A 19,466-nucleotide genomic window follows, 5' to 3' on the forward strand; every position below is an offset into this window, starting at 1 on the left:
AGCCCGCTGTTCCAGTCTCTTCTGCTGACAAAATATTGTTGTTCTGGCCTCGGAACTATAGAATGAAATTCTGTCCAGATCTGTTCATAATGGTTCTGAGATCATGGGGCATGACCCAGTCTCACTTTCAGGAAGACCTGCTAAGCAGTGGTGTCGAACTCATTTGTTACGACAAAAATACTACTTTGTCGGGCCGGGCCGTGTGTGCCATAAAATGTAATGCCAGGTACTGGAGATATCAACTGTATAAAGGATAGCAGCTGGAGAGCTCCGTGTGGGTGCAAGGCCCCACTGCAAGGCCCCTGTGGGCTGGGAGGAAGGGGGTGCAAAGGAATACCCACACGGGCGGACTGGAGAGCCCGCAGTGCAGCACTGGACAGATGTGCCCACACGGCTGGACGGCTGCAGACGAGGTTGTTCCGCCGTGTTGAAGCCACAGTGAGAGTGACTTTTGCTAAGCCTAACCCCTCAAACAGTCTCCTATTCCCTCCCTTGCCCTAGTTGCTCACGGATCTGGCCCCCGGGCCATATCACACCCCTGCACTAAGGTGCGGGGGGGGGGAGGAAACCTTGGAGGAAAGAATTTTTTTTAGTTACATGGTTTTAAGAGAATGTTTTACTGATTCAAAGTGTGTAGTATGAGGATATTCTACCTGTGTACACTGAACATATGAAACTGCCTCGCTATAAGTCAGACCAGTGGTCTAAGGTCATTCTTGTGTCCCCAGTCTGGTGTGTGTCTATGGCTCTCAGCCAGCCTACCTTACAGGGTTGGTCTCCCATGCTCTAAGGCAGGGTCTCCAGCAGGTAGATGGGGTGAAGGTGGTGGGGACCTTAGGGGGAAGTGACGATGTCCTCCTTGAATTCCGGTTGCTGTGGGGGGTCAAGGAAGTTCATAGTCAGACTTGTAGGTTAGATTTTTGTAGGGCCAACTTCAATAAACTCAGAGGATTGATGGGAAATATTCCGTGGGGGAGTGTGCTGAAAGGGAAAGGAGCGAGTGAAGGGTGGGCTCTTCTCAAACATGAGCTTTTGCGAGTTCAAGCCCTCACTATTCCAGCAAGATGGAAACATGGTAAGGGCTCCAAGAAACCGATGCGGATGAACCAAGAGCTTCAGAATAAGCTAAGGGAGAAATGTTCAGGAAATGGAGGGAAGGTCAGACCTCTAAAGAGGAGTATATGAGGGTTACTAGGTACCAAAGCTCAGTATGAGTTCGGTCTGGCCAGGGGGGCTACCTGCAATAAGAAAAACTTCTACAGATTTCGTAGCTCGAAATCACCCTCTGCTTCAAGCACGGCCTTGTTGCCCTCCGAGAAAGCTGAGGCGAACTTACTGTGCCAAGTTTCTCCTCCGCCCCTTCTGGCTGGGCAGGGGGGGGTTTCCGCATCACAGTGGGTGGAGGATCGCGGCGAGCTTGGCTGCATGTCGTCACCGCTCTGCCCAAATGTGAAGGCGTGAACACCGAGTCCAACACAACTTCCTGTTGGCTATCGTGTTGGGGTAGGCGGGACAGGGCGTCGGCCAGGGAGTTTGCTGAGCCAGGGAAGTGATGGAGGGTGAACTGGAATTTGGAAAAGAAATCTGCCCAGCGAAGCTGCTTGGCATTGAGACATTGAGGCGTTTTGAGCGTTTCTAAGTTCTTATGATCAGTCCACACCTCAAACAGGACCCATGCCGCCTCCAACCAGTGTCTCCAGGTGGATAGGACAAGTTTTATTGCCCCCGCCTCTTTCTCCCAAACAGACCAGTTCCGTTCAGTGTCATTAAAGTCATGAAACGTCCGTGACATGTATGCCAATGGATGAAGCGACCCGTCCCCTCCCTCTTGGAGGATGCCCCCCCCATGGCAACATCCGACGCATCATTTTGCACAATGAACTTTTTCGTTTCATCAGGGTGGGCAAGGACTGGCTCCGAAGTGAATAATGCTTTGAGGCGTTTGAAAGCCTCCTGACACTCCTTACTCCATGGCAATGCCGAGCCCGGCTTCGTAGCCTCCAGGCCTTTCCCCTTAGTTTTTAATAAGTCCATCAGGGGTAAGCTGACTTGGGCAAAATTGGGCAAAAAGTTTCGGTAAAAGTTCGCAAATCCGAAAAATGATTGGAGCTGGCATCAGGTGCAGGGTACCCCCCCACCCCAGCACGTCATGCACCTTGCCTGGATCCATCTCTAGACCCCTGTCAGAGATCCGATACCCCCAAAAGTCAATGTGTGTCTTTTGAAACTCGCATTTAGACAGCTTTGCAAACAGTTTGTGCTTGTGCAACGTGGCCAACACCTCCCTCACCAATTTCACGTGGGAGGGGAGGTCTGGGGAGTACAGCAAGATATCATCTAGGTAAACAAGGCCCCCCTTGAACAAGTGCTTGTGCAACACCTCGTTGATCAATCATGAAGACCCCTGGGGCCCCTTGAAGACCGAAAGGCATCACTCGATACTCAAACTGTCCGAGGGGGGTGTTGAAAGCAGTCTTATGTTCATCCCCCTCCTTGATGCGCACTCGGAAGTACGCATCCTGAAGATCCAACTTAGAAAAGATTTTCCCTTTTGCCGCTTCCGCTAGTAGGTCTTTGATCAATGGCATGGGGTATGCATTGGTTGAAGACACTGCATTTAAACCTCTGTAATCCATGCATAATCTCAACCCCCGTCCTTCTTCTTCCTAAACAAGACTGGAGCTGCAAACAGGGATGACGCCGGTCTGATGAAACCTCGGGCTAGGTTCTTGTCTATGAACTTGTGCAGTTCATCTTTTACTGCCGGGCCCATTGAATAGATGCGCCCCTTGGGTAGTTGTTGGCCAGGCAAGAGTTCAGTGCTACAGTCTGAGTGTCTATGAGGTGGGAGCTCACAGCCAACAACATAGTACATGCTTATCAGGAAAGATAATATTTTATTGAAGAGCTATAGATGCATTAACATAGGCACTGTTGAGAATGACGGCTGCCCATGGGGCATAATAGGATATAGGGTATTCGTATGCATCCCCCACTGCCCTGGCCAATGAGCCACCCTCCCACGCGCGGGAGAAAGAGCTTCGGCTCTTTAGCGCTGAAGCTGGGAACGAAACACTCTCTCACGGTTCCCAAGAAAACCAGAGATCAACATCGCCACCTGCAATACTTAGAGATAAGCGTTGTAGCAGCAAAGAAGCACAGAAGGACTGCAAAGGCAATTAGAAGACAACCAACCTCCCCACCCCCATGGCAGCATAGCTGACAGGCTGCCATATTCAGAGAGGGACATATTTAACAAGTCCCCGAGAGTCTTCGCCATGCGCCTAACTGACTGTCTCTGCTTCTCCAGGTCTGCCACCTTGGCCTCAAGGGAGCAAACTCATTCCCTGAGAACCAGGAGCCCCTTGCACCAGGCACACACCCAAGACTTCTGTCCATACATGTGACACTCCGTGCAAAACACTGGATAGTCCCCAACCCCCTGCTGGCATTCTGGCTTCATAATTGCTTTTAAAATAACAATTATATATAATCCCCCTTTTAAAACCCTTTGTATTTATGTGGTTCTCCTTCTAGAAGTCTACTTACCTTACTGGGAACACAAGGAGCCTAGGGCCCTGCCTTTCTGCCTCTTCCTGGGCTTTTTACAGAGTCCCTACGCTAAGAGTCCCTAGGCTTGTGCCTTTGGCAAGGTGCTGCCTTAAAAAGAAGCTTCCCCCAGCAGAGGTGTGGCCAGCAGTTATTCAGATTCACCCAGGCACTCAATTACAGTCAAACAATGACCCTTTCACACCCTATCTCAAGCAGCCAGGACTCTGCAACAACTCACCCACACACTCCCAAACACAGTCCCCCCCACACAGTACCCTCTCAGCTGAAAGTAAATAAAAACACTCACCCATCTAGCAGCTCTATCGCCTGCTCCTTTTTAGAGCTCAGCTGGGTCAGGTCTGCTTCTGGCAAGTCCTAAGCTTTTTGCAGTCCTAAGCACCCTTACTAGGAGTAGATCCAGAGGAGTTAGCCATGTTTGTCTGTTGCTGCAAAATAGTAAAACGCCCAGTAGCCCCTTTAAGACTAACAAACTTTATTGTAGCATAAGCTTTTGAGAAACAGGTCTGATGCATTTGTTTTAAGAAACACAACTCTGATGCATCTGACAAAGAGAGCCGTGTTTCTCGAAAGCTTATGCTACGATAAAGTTTGTTAGTCTTAAAGGTGCTGCTGGGCTTTTTACTATTTTACTAGGAGTAAACCCCATTGAGCACAGTGAGACTTACATCTGAGTAAACATGCTTATGATTGGATTCTACTTGGATGCTAAGAAGTGTTAGAGATTGCCAATATAGGCAACACTGTTGGGGATGCTTCAGTTTCTGTGTACCTGCTCAGTGAGGCTTCCTTTGTGCTTCCTTTTGGTTCTCTTTCTTTTTCCCAGAAGAAAGAGTGGGACTGGGATGAGACCAAGCTGCTGGTGATGCATGACCCAATCTACAGGTAAGAGCTTGCGAGCAAGGCAGAAGCCCTGGCTGATTTCCCAGAGATGGCCTGTCGGAGGAAGGACAGGGTGAACCAATAAGCGGATTGCACAGAGTAGGGGAGTTTTTGGTGGGCAAGGCAACTCCTGGGTTTCTTTTGTGCAAGAGAGGCTTTTGAAGGGGAATTGGATGAGGCAAATACAGTAGAGGAGGTGGTTCAACCACAGGAAGCTGCCTGAAAGAAAATGTAGAACGGTAATTTTACAGCTGGCTGTGGTTAACTCCCCCCCCCCCAATATTGGTGGCTCTCTTGTGTTTCGTTCTCTTATGTATCGGAAGCCTTGTTAGACCAAGAGCCATGGTAATATGGTTAAACAAATAAACATTCTCTCCAGTGGTGGAGAGAGGCATTTACAGTGCTCAGAGGACTAAATAACATTCTTTTTTAAAAAGTAAATGAAATGGCAAGTGTTCCACGTGTTGTTGCTGTTGTTGTTTTCAGCGCAATGCTGGGGAAGGTCAGATGTATCCTTGTACTGAGTCTTTGGATCATTGCAGGAAAGAATAAATTAAAAAATTAAAAACTGTTACGTGTTGCTGTTCAAAACAACCAGCAGGTGCTTGTAATATTCACCATTCATATTTTTACACAATGACTGATAAGTACACTCTTAACAAAGGAAATGTTTTGAGGTCAAAATATAATTAATCTGCTGCCAGGAGAACATCTGTCCCATTTACCTAAGAGGAGTCTTGGGGGACCGGGAGTGTCTGCGTGGGTGTAACGGGGTGTAATAGTGGCATAATTATTGATCGAAAGTGGTTAATACGGAGACGGTTCCAGAGGGTAGCCAGCATGTTGGTCTGTAGGAGAATAGCGAGATTCGAACCTTGAAGCACTTTAGAGACCCACAAGATTTTGGGGGTGTCTGGCTAAGGGAGCTTTGACTCTCAAAAACTCATACCCCCAAAACTTTGCTGGTCTCCAAGGCGCCACTCGGCCGGCTTTCAAGCCAGGGAAGAAGAAGCCTTTACCTTTTAAGGTGCGACTGGCCATGAGTCTAGCAGTTAATGTGGAAAATTCCTTAGCATGACTTCTGAACATGCAGTTCTGTAGCAGCCTGATTCATACGGAATCTGGTCTCCTTCTTGTCCTGCCAGATGCCCTACCTGCAAGAGTTACTCCAACAGAGCAGCACCCGTGACGTGAACCCTCTGTGGGCTTGACTTCATCCCAGTTCTTGGCAACACAGCGGGGGGAAACCCCTCCCTCATTCCCAGTAGCCCTGGTCACGTGTTACAGAGAATGCATGTGCACCCTGCCTATAGTTGCCTATATCTGTTTGTCAGAAGGAGCCAGTGTGCATTCGTCACTTGACGAATGTGGAACCAGGGACCAGTGCCTGCACAGTGTGCAGTTTCAAGCACATCTTCAGCTGTATAGGTGTTGAACACAACATGAGAATTATTCAGTACTTGTATAAAGAAATACATGTGATGAATCTAATATGAGGCTTAATCTATGCCTGTATAAAGGAAAACCAAGGGTACATAGACTGTGTACGCCTTCACTATAACAAGTTTAATTAATCAATTAAAAAAATAAATAAACTTGTGAACAGGGATACTCTTGCATGTTTTTGTTGTTCCCATAGAATATTCTATGTGTCCCACGATTCCCAGGATCTGAAGATCTTTAGCTACATTGCCAGAGACGGCTCAAGCAATGTCTTCCGCTGCAACGTCTTCAAGTCCAAGAAGAAAGTAAGCCGGCTGACTAAGAGATGACTCTAGGTCCTGCTGCCGCCTCCACAGCAAACTGAGCCGTCCGGTGGAGTTTTGCTCCTCTGCCTCTCAACTGGCAACCTGTGCCCATAGGGGGTAGTACTTCGGCCTAGTTTGCATGTGCCAGAGAACGAGGTGGCAGAGCCCTGATGCAGAAGCTTTAAAGTGCAGGTGCTGGGTTCCAGCTTAGAATGTTTCTTGTTTACGATACAAAGAAATACATTTATACATGCAATTAGAAAACAAGCACGTGAGAGGAAAGGTTTTCCTTCCTTCCTTCCTTCCTTCCTTCCTTCCTTCCTTCCTTCCTTCCTCCCTTCCTTCCTTCCTTCCTTCCTCCCTCCCATTCCTTCCTTCCTTCCTTCCAGCGAGTCTGTCCTAAGCAGGAACCTGGCACCCACAAGTCTAAAACTGTGCAGTCCATTGGTACCCCCTAAGCGTTTTGCAAGCCTCCTCCCCTGGATGTGTGAGCCAGGCCTTAGGTAGGGGTTGTGAGAAAGCTGTAGGAAGTGAAAGTTCTTCTTCCTTGTGGCTGTAGATGGAACCCATGGGTGTCCTTTGAAGCGCAGACAGTGTCCAGGGCAGGAGCAGAAGGCTGAGAGCCGCTCACCTGTAGGCAGGGTTCTGAGGACAGGGATTCCCAGGGTGTCCCTGCGTTTTGGAAGCAAACGTGATCACCTGAGCCCCAGCTCTAGCTGGCTTTGACTGCTGCAGGTCCTTCTCCCCAGGTCAGAAACGGGCTTCTGCCAGATAGTGTCCTCCTCCCATCTCCTCTGCGCTCCTGAAGTGTCCACTGCGGGTCTTCAGCCAGGTTGCCAGGAGTTGCCTCTGCTCTTCCACATGACTCAATTGGCAGACTCCAGTGCCATTTGCCGGTGAGGCCTGCCGGTCTCAGGGCCGTAGCAGCACGGGGCTCTCTTCCCCCGCCTTTGGGCGGTGAGAAAAAAGATCCCGGAAGCTCCCGTGAGACGTCCTTTCTCCTCCCTTCTCCTTCTGCAGAGTCAGGCCATGCGCATTGTCCGAACCGTGGGGCAAGCGTTTGAGGTCTGCCACAAGCTGAGCCTGCAGCACACCCACCAGAATGCGGACGGCCAGGAGGACGGCCAGAGCGAGAAGGGCAGCGAGGACGTGGCGGCACCAGGTACCTCGGGCGGGTGGGAGGTCCATGTCGGCAAGGGTTGTGGGGTTCGGGTGTTGGGCTAAAGGGCCTGAGAGACCCGGGCTGCATCCTCAGACACTTAGGGGAAGCAGCTCACAGGAGGCTCAAGTGAACACTCACGAAGCTGCCTTCTCCTGAGTTAGCCCCAAGAAGAAGAAGAAAGAAGAAGAAGAAAGGAGAGTTGGTTTTCATACCACAGTTTTCTCTACCTGAAGGAGTCTCAAAGCGGCTTACGCTCGCCTTTCCCGCCCTCTCCCCACAACAGACACCTTGTGAGGTAGGTGGGGCTCAGAGAGTTTAGAGAGAACTGTGACTGGGCCAAGGGCACCCAGCAGGCTCCATGTGCAGGAGTGAGGAATTAAACGCCGTTCCCCAGACCGGAGTCTGCTGCTCTTAGCCGCTGCGCCACGGTGGCTGTGGGTCCGTCAAAAGCGGGACTGTCTATTCAGACTGGCAGCTGCTCTCCAGGAGTTCTGTTAGAGGCCATTCACGTCACCTACGACCTGGTCCTTGTAGCTAGAGATGCCGGGGCTTGAACCCGGGACCTTCGACCCCGCAAAGCAGATGCTCTGCCACTGATCCACAGCCCCTCCTGCTCACTGCTGCTCTTTGCCACTGTACCTGAGGAAGTGAGCTCCGTCTCACAAAAGCACACAGCGGAGCAAACATTGCCAGTCTTTAGGGCCGCACTGGACTTCTCTTGGGACTTCCTGCCAAGGCCGTCCTGTTTGCATAAAGCTCTGTGAAAGGATGCTGAAGCCCAGGGGGAGGCGGAGGGAGGATTGACCCAGCTTTCCCCATTGGTAATGCCACTGAATCTCTTGCAGCCAGCAGTGTGCCGGAAGTGCCCCCTGTCAGTGCTGCGGAGGAGACGGACATTGACGCCGTGGATGTCGGGCTGCCCGGGAGCGACCATTTGGAGTTCAACAGGGGAGTGACAGACCTCGACGCTGTCGGCAGGGAGTCACCCACCCTGTCCTGCAACAAGGTATGCTTGCCCCTGTGCACACATCCAGAACTGAAGAAGGAAGTCCTCGGGGAGAATGAACAGGGGTTGGCCCCTTGCTGGCCACCTCTGAAATTCAGGAAGCTGGGGAGGGGGAAGTCCCTCACACACATCTGCTCCTGCACCCAAACCTGGATAACAGTACAGAGCAGAAGGCCCCAGGCAACCCAAGCAAATGACTGGAGTCGTCCAGAGGTCATTTGTCACCCTGGTTGATCTGATGAGGGGGAGTGTCAGGATCAACAGCAAGCAAATCCAAACACACACTCTTCAGGGAAAGTGATGCTTTATTGGAATACTGGCCTGTTGCCAAGTGCTACAGGTACATTGTTAGGAATAACAATTAGTGTAAGGGATTCGCTACATATATTCTGATGCTTCAACTAGCTAAGCAAATGAACTTCAAGCACTCGCTTTGGAATTCTCCCGGCGGGACATCGCATCATGAACTGGAGACTCTCTCCCCACCCCCTGAGAGCAGAAATATTCACACCGATAGTGGAACTCAAGCCCTCCCTTCTCGTCAAGATTACGCTGATAGCGCTGTCTGGCTGAGCCAGTTCTCACAGATGAAAGCGAGCCTCCCTTACGTTACCCACGGCAGCAAAGCCAACTCCAGGTAGAGGCTGCAGGTGGGGGGAGATGGAAAGCTGAACAGTGAGGGGGAAATGAAGGTACATTGATGCTTGGCTAGAGATGTAAAATTTCCGGAAATTTTGAAGCTCGGAAAAAAACCCGCTTTTTTTCGGGGGGAAACAGAAATTTTCGGAAAAAATGAAAAAAATGCTACATTAACATTTCTTTTGTCTTTTCTAGATTGAAAGTCATTCTGTTACTTTAGGAACATAAAATATGACTATGGACATTTTTACTTGGCATGAAATTATCACAACTAGCATATTAAAAATATAGTGTATCCAAACAATTATTACAAACAGAATACCCTCCCACATGCAAAAGCAAAACTGAAACTTTTTTATTTTCTTCTGACAATCGCACCTCCTAAAGGAAGAAATGCATCTTGTTCTTGCATTGGAGAGTTCTGTTTGTAACCTAGGACTTGCTTGTCCTCAGTGCACAGAAATTAGATCAATCTGATACCATATATATATATATATATTAGAAATTGTTTTAAAATATTTTATTCGTCATGTTAAAATAAAACATTCCATAATCATTTTTTTTCCTTTTCTTTTTTCAATTTTTCCAATTTTTCGGAAAAAAACAAAAAAGGCTTCAGGAAAAAAACGGGGGAAAAATGGTTTTTTTCCGAATTTTTCCGGTTTTTTTCCGGGCCTTCACATCTCTACCTGGACCTCACAGGATGGTGTAGATATCTGAACAGCAGTTGCAAACAAAACCTGTCCACAATGCACACAAACAGCAGTTTCTGACAACACGTGTAAAAGATATCTCCTTACCTGTTTTCGGATTGATGATGAAGAAATTCTGGGGATTTCCACTGGTAATCCGATAGCTCATCTTCTCATTTGTGCTGGCGTCGGGATCCTGAGCCTGGTTGAACCGTTCCCCTGGAGAAAATGGTGGACTCTGTGTCCTTATACCCTGCTTAGGTTGCCATGGCAAATTGATTCTGAGTGCCCACGGCCTTGGCACTCTCCCAGAGCCTCTTTCTAGCGCTCATTGTATTTATTTCCACAATGGGCCTTATTCCTAGTATATTACAATTTCAGCTAACGGCACTTAATACCCTCTGACACAGACCTAGTCAAACCTAAAACACATGTCTAAAACAGTGTCACAGATTAGTTTTGTAACACTCTCTTGGTTCTTTTAAAAATCCTTTTGCTCTACCTTTTTCTTTTTATCTAAGGGCCCCAATGCTTCCTGAGCTTGTTTCTTTCTTCTAGTGTCTTAAAGGAAATTTGCCTCTCATGTTTTTTATTATGCAGATGCTTGTAGTTGGCCTACAGATAGGGTGGGAAAAGTTCCAGATACATATGTACATACATATATATTGTGTTGAAAACTGCCATCTTGTCACAGCTGACTTGTGGTCACTCCGTAGGCAAGAAATGAACAGAGGCAGTTTGACATTGCCTGCCTCATATCTCTCTCTGTGTGTGTACACATATCACACACACTTCAATACACCTGTTCACTTCCTTAAAAGCAGTGGTCGTATAATCAAGAGCGACAAAATCCACGTCCACATGAGAGTAACAGAAGCTTATAAGAATGGTAACCAGCTACTCAGAAAAAGAATCCTGTGGAGAGCCATTGTTCTCCCTCGTTCACTTGAAGAACTTTATCTTATCCGTTGTCATCTCTAGGAAGCCAGGAGAAGATGGCCACAGCCTGAATGGGAGCTGGGTTTTTTTTGGGGGGGGGCACTTTGTCTTGGGGGAGAGGGATTTCAGAATCTCCGCAGGTGAGATTAGTTCAGATCCACCTAATTATGGATCGGAGTCATTTGGGTCATTTGGCATCAAGCAGGCCAACTCTTCCTTCTGTGCCCTGATCTCCCTGGTAACTTACGCTGTGGCTTCCTTTTGGTATGTGTGTGGGGGGGGGGAGAGAAACACAGGCTTGCTTGCAGTTCATCCCCACACTCCCTGCTTTCTACTACTCTACTCTGGTAGCTCCTCCTAAGTACGTGTCTGTGCACTGGGAAGAAAGTGGTTGGTATTGAGAGGGTTCGTTTTCAGGGGTCGGGAGGCAGGAGGAGGTGGGTGGGTGGTTGGGTGATGAAGGCCCCTCGCCATCTCAGCATCTGCTTGTATTTTCCAGGGCTTGCTTCATCCAGAGGACATCCTGCTGGCTTCTCCCAAGATGCTGCTCCCTTCCTCTTCACAGTTACCTGAGCCAGGTGTCCCTCTGTCAGCTCACCACCAAATGCAGTTTCTGCAGCAGCTCTTGCAACAGCAGCAGCAGCAAACCGAAGTAGCTGTGGCTCAGGTTACTATTCACACCTTGAGACCGCAGGGGAGAGTACAGAGAAACCCCCCTGCCGATCCGCTGATCAGAATGGGGAGACAAAATGTCACAGTCTGAACTAGTGGGTCAGATTGGACAGGATGGAGATTGGGGGTCTCGGTTCAGTTTATGACCCGCCCATGGTAAACCTTCCACCGCCACTCCAGGTTTGGTCACCAAAACCACGGGGTCTTGCACCGTGTCAGCACCTGAACAGAAAACTTTCTGTTTCCAGTGATCTGTGCTGGATATGTGTTTGAGTATTGACTGGTTTTGTTCTGTTGAGGTTCTTCCTCCTACTACTACTCATTATTATTATTATTTATTTGATTCATACCCTACCCTATCCCACGAGTGGGCTCAGGGCAGCTGACAACATAAAATCCCCAAAACAATAAAACCTATAAAACAGTAGATGGCGCAATATACAACAACAGAAAAACCTGTGCCTCATGTCAGGGGGATATAGGTACCCCAGGAAGCTCTGTTGCCCAGATAGTCTTAGATTCCCCCTGTCTTTCTGCTTAGCCAAGGGGTCCCCTTACATCTGTTTTTGTGACTTCTGTTCCTTGACTGCATGTTCTGCTGTTGCTGGGGGGTTTTTTTTTGGGGGGGTGTAGTTCATTACAATGGTTTTTGGTTGCTTTGTTCTGATTTGTGGATATTGAATGTTTTGAGCGGATGCTGCCGTTGGGAGCTCCTCCAAAGAGCACAAGGTTGGCTTCAAGTAGAACCCTTCCCCCACCACTGCTGCCGCTACTGCCCTTGAGCAGTCTGGCCTGGATGGCAGGTTGCCAGCTGAAAGATAGATTTGCCTTCCCACAGAGACGTGTCTGGTGGTGTCCCATGCAAGCCTGTGGCATTGAGAGGCGGGTCTCTCTTACCGCCACCACGCGACCTCCAAACCATCAGCCACCTTCTGTGTCTGTCCCGCAGGTGCACTTGCTGAAGGACCAGCTGTCGACAGAGGCTGCTGCCCGCCTTGAAGCCCAGGCCCGGGTGCACCAACTCCTGTTGCAAAACAAGGACCTCCTCCAGCACATTTCCCTTTTAGTGAAGCAGGTGCAGGAACTGGAGGCAAAGCTGTCGGGACCCCAGACCAGTAAGAGCTTCCCTCTCTGCCTCTGCCCCTCTGGTAGTGCTCCCGTTCTGCCGCTTCTTGTTTTGTATCCTAAAACTTCATTTGACGCCTGCTTCTCAGGCTTGGTGTTCACCCTCCCCATGGGTATGGTAGGACATCATTAGGAGGGCGGGGCCTCCGCTCAGGGGTGGAGTTTCAGGTAGGAATCCGTGTTAGTCTGTTGTTTTTGTTGTTGTTTTTGCCATCAAGTTGCAGCCGCGTTATGGTGTCCCCGCAGGCTTTCCAAGGCAAGAGACGTCCAGAGGCAGTTTTTGCCATGGCCTGCCTCTGTGTAGCAACCTTGGCATTCCTTTGTAGTCTCCCATCCGCCTACTGAGCAGGGCTGAACCCACCTAGCTTCTGGGGTCTGATGAAATCGGGTAGCCTGGGCTCTCCAGGTCAGGTCTGGTCTGGTCTTGTCTGTTGTAGTAGAACAAAATTTGTGTCCAGCAGCACCTTAAAAGATCAGGTTTTTCCCAGGGCATAAAAGCTTTCCTGAGGCCAAGCTTATTTCCTCAGATATGTCAGTGGTGGAATGTGGGAGGTTTCTGTTTCAGTTCCCAGCATCTCCAGGCAAAGGAGAGTCTTTGGTGCTTTTGTGCATTCATACTTGTCATTTTATGGAGAGGTGAATGAAAGAGGTCCTGAGCGGGATGGCCCAGGCCGACCTGATTTCCTCCGATCTCGGAAGCTGCACGGGGTCAACCACCCTGGTGACTGCTTGGACAGGAGACCACCCAGGGAGTCCAGGGTCGTGCGGCAAAGGCCGTGGCCAAGCCCACCTCTGTTCGTCTCTAGCCTTGAAAACCCTGCAGGGTCACCGTAAGGCGGCTGCGACTTGAAGACACTTTCCCACCACTCGCAACGGAAGGAGGGAGTATGCGGCTCTCATTTCTGGCTCAGCTGAGCCCTTTTCCATTTCAAAGAGACATGTATGAAAACTACCTTCAGAAAAGGCCACTAATCTTACCAGACATCTACTTCTTTCTTGGAAATTCTTAGAAATGTTTTGCCTGAGCAGAACCATTCATACCATTAGCAAAATTGTGCATGGCAATTCAGAGATGTGCAGAAGGTCGTGCTAACCCAAGAAATTCTGCTAAAATTATTTCTGGGGGGGGAAAATTCACTTTCCAAAAAAATCCTTGCTGCCTGAGTAGGAGTCGTAGAACTCAGTGGCAGTCATCATCCTAACCGGCTTGGTTCTGTCCCCCCAAAGCATCTCCAGGGGCAGCTCCTGGATCTTTTGACCTTATTAAATCGATGCCCCCATAGAAGTAAGAGTGAGAGTTTCACGGCTGGGAGAATGAGCACTAGGCTGGGGGACCAAAATTCTCAGGCAAGCCCTCTTGACTTGGAGTCTCTTACAAATATTCGAATATATGGCGCAGTGACAGCATAGATGGTCAACGTCCTCTGCTGTGCCAGACTGAGAGAGACACCATGAGGGTGTATCACTGAAAACACAGCCGTGTGGAAATTGAAGACATCTGTTTTGGTTGAGTTTTGAACACGTGAAGCTGCCTGCTACTGGATCAAACCATGAGTCCATCAAAGTCAGTATTGTCTACTCTGACTGGCAGCAGGCAGAGGAAGGTCTTTCATATCACCTGCTGCTTGGCCCTGGAGATGCTGGGGGTTAAACATGGGACCTTCCATGTGCCAAGTAGATGCTCACCTACTGGGCCACAGCCGCACCGAGGTGCTCCCCTCCCTAAGTTAGGGTACTGGGTGGTGCGTACATGTCCCCTCTGGCATCCACTGCTTTCTGGGCCCAGTCTTCTAACGTCTTTAAAAATATTTTCTTTTCCATGAAGTCACGCGGACGTGTGGCGACCCCTAGTGGGGCTTGAAGGCAAGAGGGACGTCCAGAGGTGGCTTCTCACCACCGGCCTCTGCGTCCCGGCCCGGGTACTCCTTGGAGGCCTCCCATCCAAACGCCAGCCAGGGCTGGCCCCGCTGAGCCTCCGTGATCTGACGGGATCGGGCTGGCCTGGGCCGGCCTGGATCAGGGCTCAGTCTTCTAACTTCAAGGGGAAGTGGAAAGTTTATTTTTTTATTTATTCCATCTCCAATGTGAAAGCCTTGCTTCTACTCATCAAAAACATTATTTTAAAATTAATCTTGAATGTGATAAAATACAATATAAAAATATAATCAATTCACAAGTCACATGTAAAAGTTATTATGAATGAATGAAAATACATGGCAGTTCTACTCTGCCTGCATTAAGTCTAAAAATGAATCCGAAGTCTCTTACCAAAAGCATGAGTAGAAAAGGTATGCTCACTGAATTCAGATCTGAGAGGTTCATACATCACATAGTGCTGAGAAGTTATAGAGTGTGGATGCCTGGAAAAAGCTGTGTTTCTTCAGAACTGTCTATTTCATGATGTTCCTCTGAGCCCAGAGGTGATACTTTTTGCAAAACTGCGCAAGCTAAGTAAGTCTAAGTTGCCAGTTGCAGAATCAGTGTTTGTTTCCTGGGATTTATCATAGCAAACCAACAGCTATGCAGGAAGAAGTTATTTCAGCTGTTGTTCGAACTTGTTCACACCAGCGGCAGAAAACTTCCCAAGGACACCAACTGTGCATTAGAACAGTGAGAAAGAAAAATGCCTATTTGGAGTTGTTCCAGGAAGTAATTAGCAGATTCAGTGAGCCTTAACTGATTCAGTTTGGCTTATGCTTACTAACGATACCAGGCCTGCAAGAATAAATACGTGCAACATGCAGGGCATGCATCATTTATATTAGATTCCACGACAATGTGTTCTCATTGAAAAAAGAAATGGCCAAGAAAAGCCTCTTCCAGGGAACTGAACATGTTGCAACTGCATGAGAGTCTGTCGTGGCACTGCTCACCCCCGCACAACACCCTCATGTTAGCCATTGTTAGGAGCGGTCCATCAATGCCCGAGTGTGCCTCGCTGGCATCAGTCTGCCCCCTCCCTCCCTCCCTCCTTCCCTCCGACCTACAGGTCTTGAATCGTATCAATCAATCCCAACTAGGTATAAGTGAAAGAAAAGAAGAATTCAAGCCAGAGAGGGCAGGCTGTGCCATATTAGAGAAAATGTCACAGGCTGCATGTACTCTCATGGCCTAAACAAGGAATTTAGCTAACAAAACAATATTGTAAAGAAAATAATATTAGCTAACAAAAGCATCCATTAAAAATGTAGTAACTAGAATATCTAGGGGAAGATTATTTCCCTGTCACATAAGGGGTTTGATCCATTCCTCTCTGGCATCCATGGGCATTCAAATAGAATGATCCCTGAGCCACAACCACAATATTGATCTGAAAACAGTATACCTAATATATGACCTTACAGGATCATGGATGGTAGTGCATTTAATCTTGCAGGCATAGTTTGCTTACCTGTATCGCGGAGTTGTGAGGCTAAACAAGTATTTGGGCATTGTAAAGATCAGTGGGATCCCTGTATGAAGAGAAGAGCAAATGTACCTAGCCCAGCAGATGGTACGATTGAGGCCAGCCTTCATCACTGACTGCTTGTGAGTCTCAGGGGCAGGGGGCCATCCTAGAAGCCACCAGCCGAGGGCGAATTGGCTAAGCACACATCGTGAGAAAACACCACAGGTATCTGGGGACAGCCTACAGGCAGATGCCATAATGCAGAGCTCTAGTAAAATGAAAGAACAGGCGGTTGCTAGCAAGGTTGTCTAAGCATCCCTCTCCCTGGGGTGGGGCTCAAGGCCAACACGAGGGAAGAGGAGCAGTTGTATCTAATTTCCTGAATTACGCCTCACTGTAGAATTTGTTCTGCTTCTGCTGGATGGTTGTCATCTTTGAGCATTTCTCAGCCTAAGACTGTAAGGAATGCATGAGCTCCCCCCCCCCCCCAGCATGGTGGCATCAGGAGCACCTGGAAGAGATTGGCGCAGCCGAAACATTATTGAGAAGACCTAGGCTAGTGTCCTTTGATCGGAAGGGAGCAGTGCTCGCCTTGCCCTGGACAGCCCAGGCGGGCCCGATCTCGGAAGCCGAGCAGGGCCGACTCTGGCAAGGACTTGGAGGGGAGACCTCCTTGGAAGACCGGCAGTGGGGAGGGCGGGGGCAGGCCTCATTCAGCCACCTCCCTGAACGTCCTTCCAGGCCCCCAGTTAGGGGTCAGGCACCAGAGGGCGCCGTGACTTCCAGGTGCACACACTCTCTAACACACACACACACACACAACACGCACATATGAAAAATACAAAATACAAAAAAGAGAGCTCAAAATATAAAAAATAGAGAGAGAGAGAGCTCAAGTTGGGGGGGGGGCTCTTGGATTGGCAGACAAGGTCAGAGAGGTACGATCTGACACCTCTTTTTCTCCCCCCCCCGCCCCCCTCTTTTGCAGTGGGCTCTCAGGACAGTTTGCTGGAGATCACCTTCCGAGCGGGCGCCCTGCCCGTGCCCTGTGACCCCACCACCCCGATGCCTGCGGACACCCACCTGCTCCAGCTGGACCACAGCTTCCCCGGCACGGCCACCTCCCTGAGCAGCAGCCCTCTAGGTAGGAGCGACTACGTGGCCAAGTTGGAGTGCTTCCGCTTCCTCCCCGGCACCCCCCCGCCCCTGGGCAGCCTGGAGCTCATCAGGTTCCGAGAGTCCGGGATCGCCTCCGAGTACGAGTCCAACACGGACGAGAGCGAGGACTGGGACTCGTGGGCCCAGGAGGAGCCGCTCCGACTGCTCGGTGTCTTGCACAAGCAGGGGCTGGGGGACAGCCTGGATGATGAGGTTGCCGTGTAAGGAGGAGGAGGAGGAGGAGCAGCGGAGACAGCTCAGGCCTGTGGCAGGCGCCGGCTGAGCCCCCCGGGGTCCGGGTCTTCTTGCAGACGGGCCTGGGCCAGCCCGCGCCTCGTGTTGGGGGCAGCCTCAGAGTTGTGCGGGATGCCTCTGGGGACAGACTTCCCCGGAGAGGAAGGGCTGTCGGCGGGCAAGTGCCACTTCCTCCCTCGACTTCGGCCTGCGGGGAGCTCAGAGCGGGTATCAGAGGAACCACTTTCCTTTCAGGTGGAAATAGCCATATGCCCTCAGGGGAGTCCTAAGAACTCAGGGCTGTGTATGTTTTGTGACTCCGCCCGACACCAAACGCAGCGTTGGGCATCCGGTTCAAGGTTCAGCATGGTGAGAATCGCAGCTATCCTGTTTTTTTACAGGCGCACCCATTTCTAGCCCGAAAGGCTGCTAAGATGGTCTTGGAAGGGCACAGACAGGGGCTGGTGAGATCTCGAAAACTGGAGGTGGGGAAAAGAAGGGGCTTCCAGCGCAGGCCTTGGCCCCTCACACAGAATTCAGAGGCAGAGTTTGTTTGGTGTGCAGGAGGAGGTGTGTTCCGAGGGCTACCGTTGGCTCCTTTGAGGACAGAGGGAGGTCGAGCGAAGGGGCAAGGGGGGGGCGGAGGAGGAGGAGGAGAACAGGCGTGTGACGTCTGAGCAGCCCTAGAGTCTCGGCAGGGAGTTTCCGGCACCAGAGGGGCCCCTCCCCTTGGTTAGAACTGCCCCCCCCCCCCCCCCCCCCTTTTCACTTTAATGGTGGTCTGAGCTTCCAGGAGCCATTTTGCCAGCGTGTGCTCCGGGAAGTCTCTTCCTTTCTCGTCTCACTCTTGAGTCCCGCTTCAGTCCCTGAGGCCACAGTCCCGGTTCCGGAGGAGCCGCTGTGTTCGCGTGCAGTGACCCCGCGGCCCCTTAAAGACGGCTTCATTTGACGGAGTGGCGCACTCGGCTTCCAGGCTGCCTCCCATAACTGCGTGCCTCTGTGTGTGTGCCGCGGCCGTCCTTGTTCCAGGCTCCTCCCCAGGGCCCCTCCCACACGCGTCCACAGAGGCAGGCAACATTTCCCCCCCTGCGGCTGAGACTGTGTCTGAATGATGCACCACTCATGGCCCAGGTCTGTCTGCCCGAGGCCAGTGCCTTCCCTTCCAGCCGTGCGTTGACCGCCCAGGAACGACTCCATTCACATGGCCGCCCGCGTCACACACACAGTTGCGTGCCGTTGCAGGGAAGACGCGGCTGACGGAGCAGGCGGCTGCCTCCCAAAGGGCTGGCCTCCCATCGGCAAGGTCTCTCTTCTCCCCTCTCTCCTCGCTCCCTCTCCTGTTCCTTCCTTCCTTTCCAAGGGGAGGTGGGCATCATCGGTGGCGAGTCTAGGATTTGTCTTGCCACGAAGGCTTCTTTTCCCACAAGCTTGTGGGGTGCTGCTTGCTTCAGCCACCCAGTCCCCGGGACAGCTTCTTACATAATCCTGGTGTGACGTGAACCAAACTAGCCCTCACTCAGGCAAGGTTTTCAGAGAGTTTTCAGAATGTCCACTTGCCTGCGTGATGATGCCGCACCGTGATTGGCAGCCAGACAGCAAAAGCACCCTGCTCCCCCCCCCACCATCGCCAGCCCCATAGGTAGAGCAAGAGGGGTGTAGGGGACGCTGCCCCACTGTGTAAATACTTCCTCCTTTCTTGAGTGAAACCGTAATCCCAGTTTTGCTCTGTTTGACCTGTCCTTAGAAACGTCTTGCCCAGTTCTGCTCTTATTGTTGTGGACGTCACCACTCTGTGGTCTAGTGGTCTAGAGTGTCGGGCGAGGATCCAGGAGACCTGGGCTCAGACGCTACTCCACCATGAAGCCCATCGGGTGGCCGTAGACCAATCCCTTACTGTCAGCTTGGCCTGCTTCACAAGGCTGTCGTGAGGCTATGAGGAGGGGAGAAGAGAGAAGAAGAGACTGGATTTATACCCCGCCCTTTACTACCTGAAGGAGTCTCAGAACGGCTTAGAATCTCCTTTCCCTTCCCCTCCCCACAACAGACACCCTGTGAGGTAGGTGGGGCTGAGAGAGCTCTTTCCAGGACTGCCCTTGAGAGAACAGCTCTGAGAGAACTTGTGACTGACCCAAGGTCACCCAAACAGCTGCATGTGGAGGAGTGGGGTTCTCCCAGATTAGAGCCCGCGCCCCTGACCACTACACCAAACTGGCTCTCTAACCACTACACCAAACCACGTATGCCAACCTGT

At 50.6% G+C, this 19,466-nt stretch overlaps 1 protein-coding gene across 1 annotated transcript in view; it reads left to right on the top strand.

The window, feature by feature from the left end:
* NOS1AP (nitric oxide synthase 1 adaptor protein) overlaps positions 1-17,265 on the top strand; it is a 79,787-nt gene extending 62,522 nt beyond the window's left edge. The window contains exons 4-10 of the mRNA XM_015412008.1: positions 4,397-4,455; positions 6,092-6,200; positions 7,221-7,362; positions 8,208-8,368; positions 11,138-11,305; positions 12,260-12,425; positions 16,812-17,265. Of these exons, the coding sequence (XP_015267494.1) occupies positions 4,397-4,455; positions 6,092-6,200; positions 7,221-7,362; positions 8,208-8,368; positions 11,138-11,305; positions 12,260-12,425; positions 16,812-17,206 (1,200 nt within the window). The 3' untranslated portion in view covers positions 17,207-17,265. The remainder of the gene's footprint in view (positions 1-4,396; positions 4,456-6,091; positions 6,201-7,220; positions 7,363-8,207; positions 8,369-11,137; positions 11,306-12,259; positions 12,426-16,811) is intronic.
* Positions 17,266-19,466: the final 2,201 nt, after the last annotated feature.

The sequence above is a fragment of the Gekko japonicus genome, unplaced genomic scaffold (assembly GCF_001447785.1).
Source record: "Gekko japonicus isolate JY-2015 unplaced genomic scaffold, Gekko_japonicus_V1.1 scaffold844, whole genome shotgun sequence".
In the NCBI taxonomy this organism is placed as follows: Eukaryota; Metazoa; Chordata; class Lepidosauria; order Squamata; family Gekkonidae; genus Gekko; species Gekko japonicus.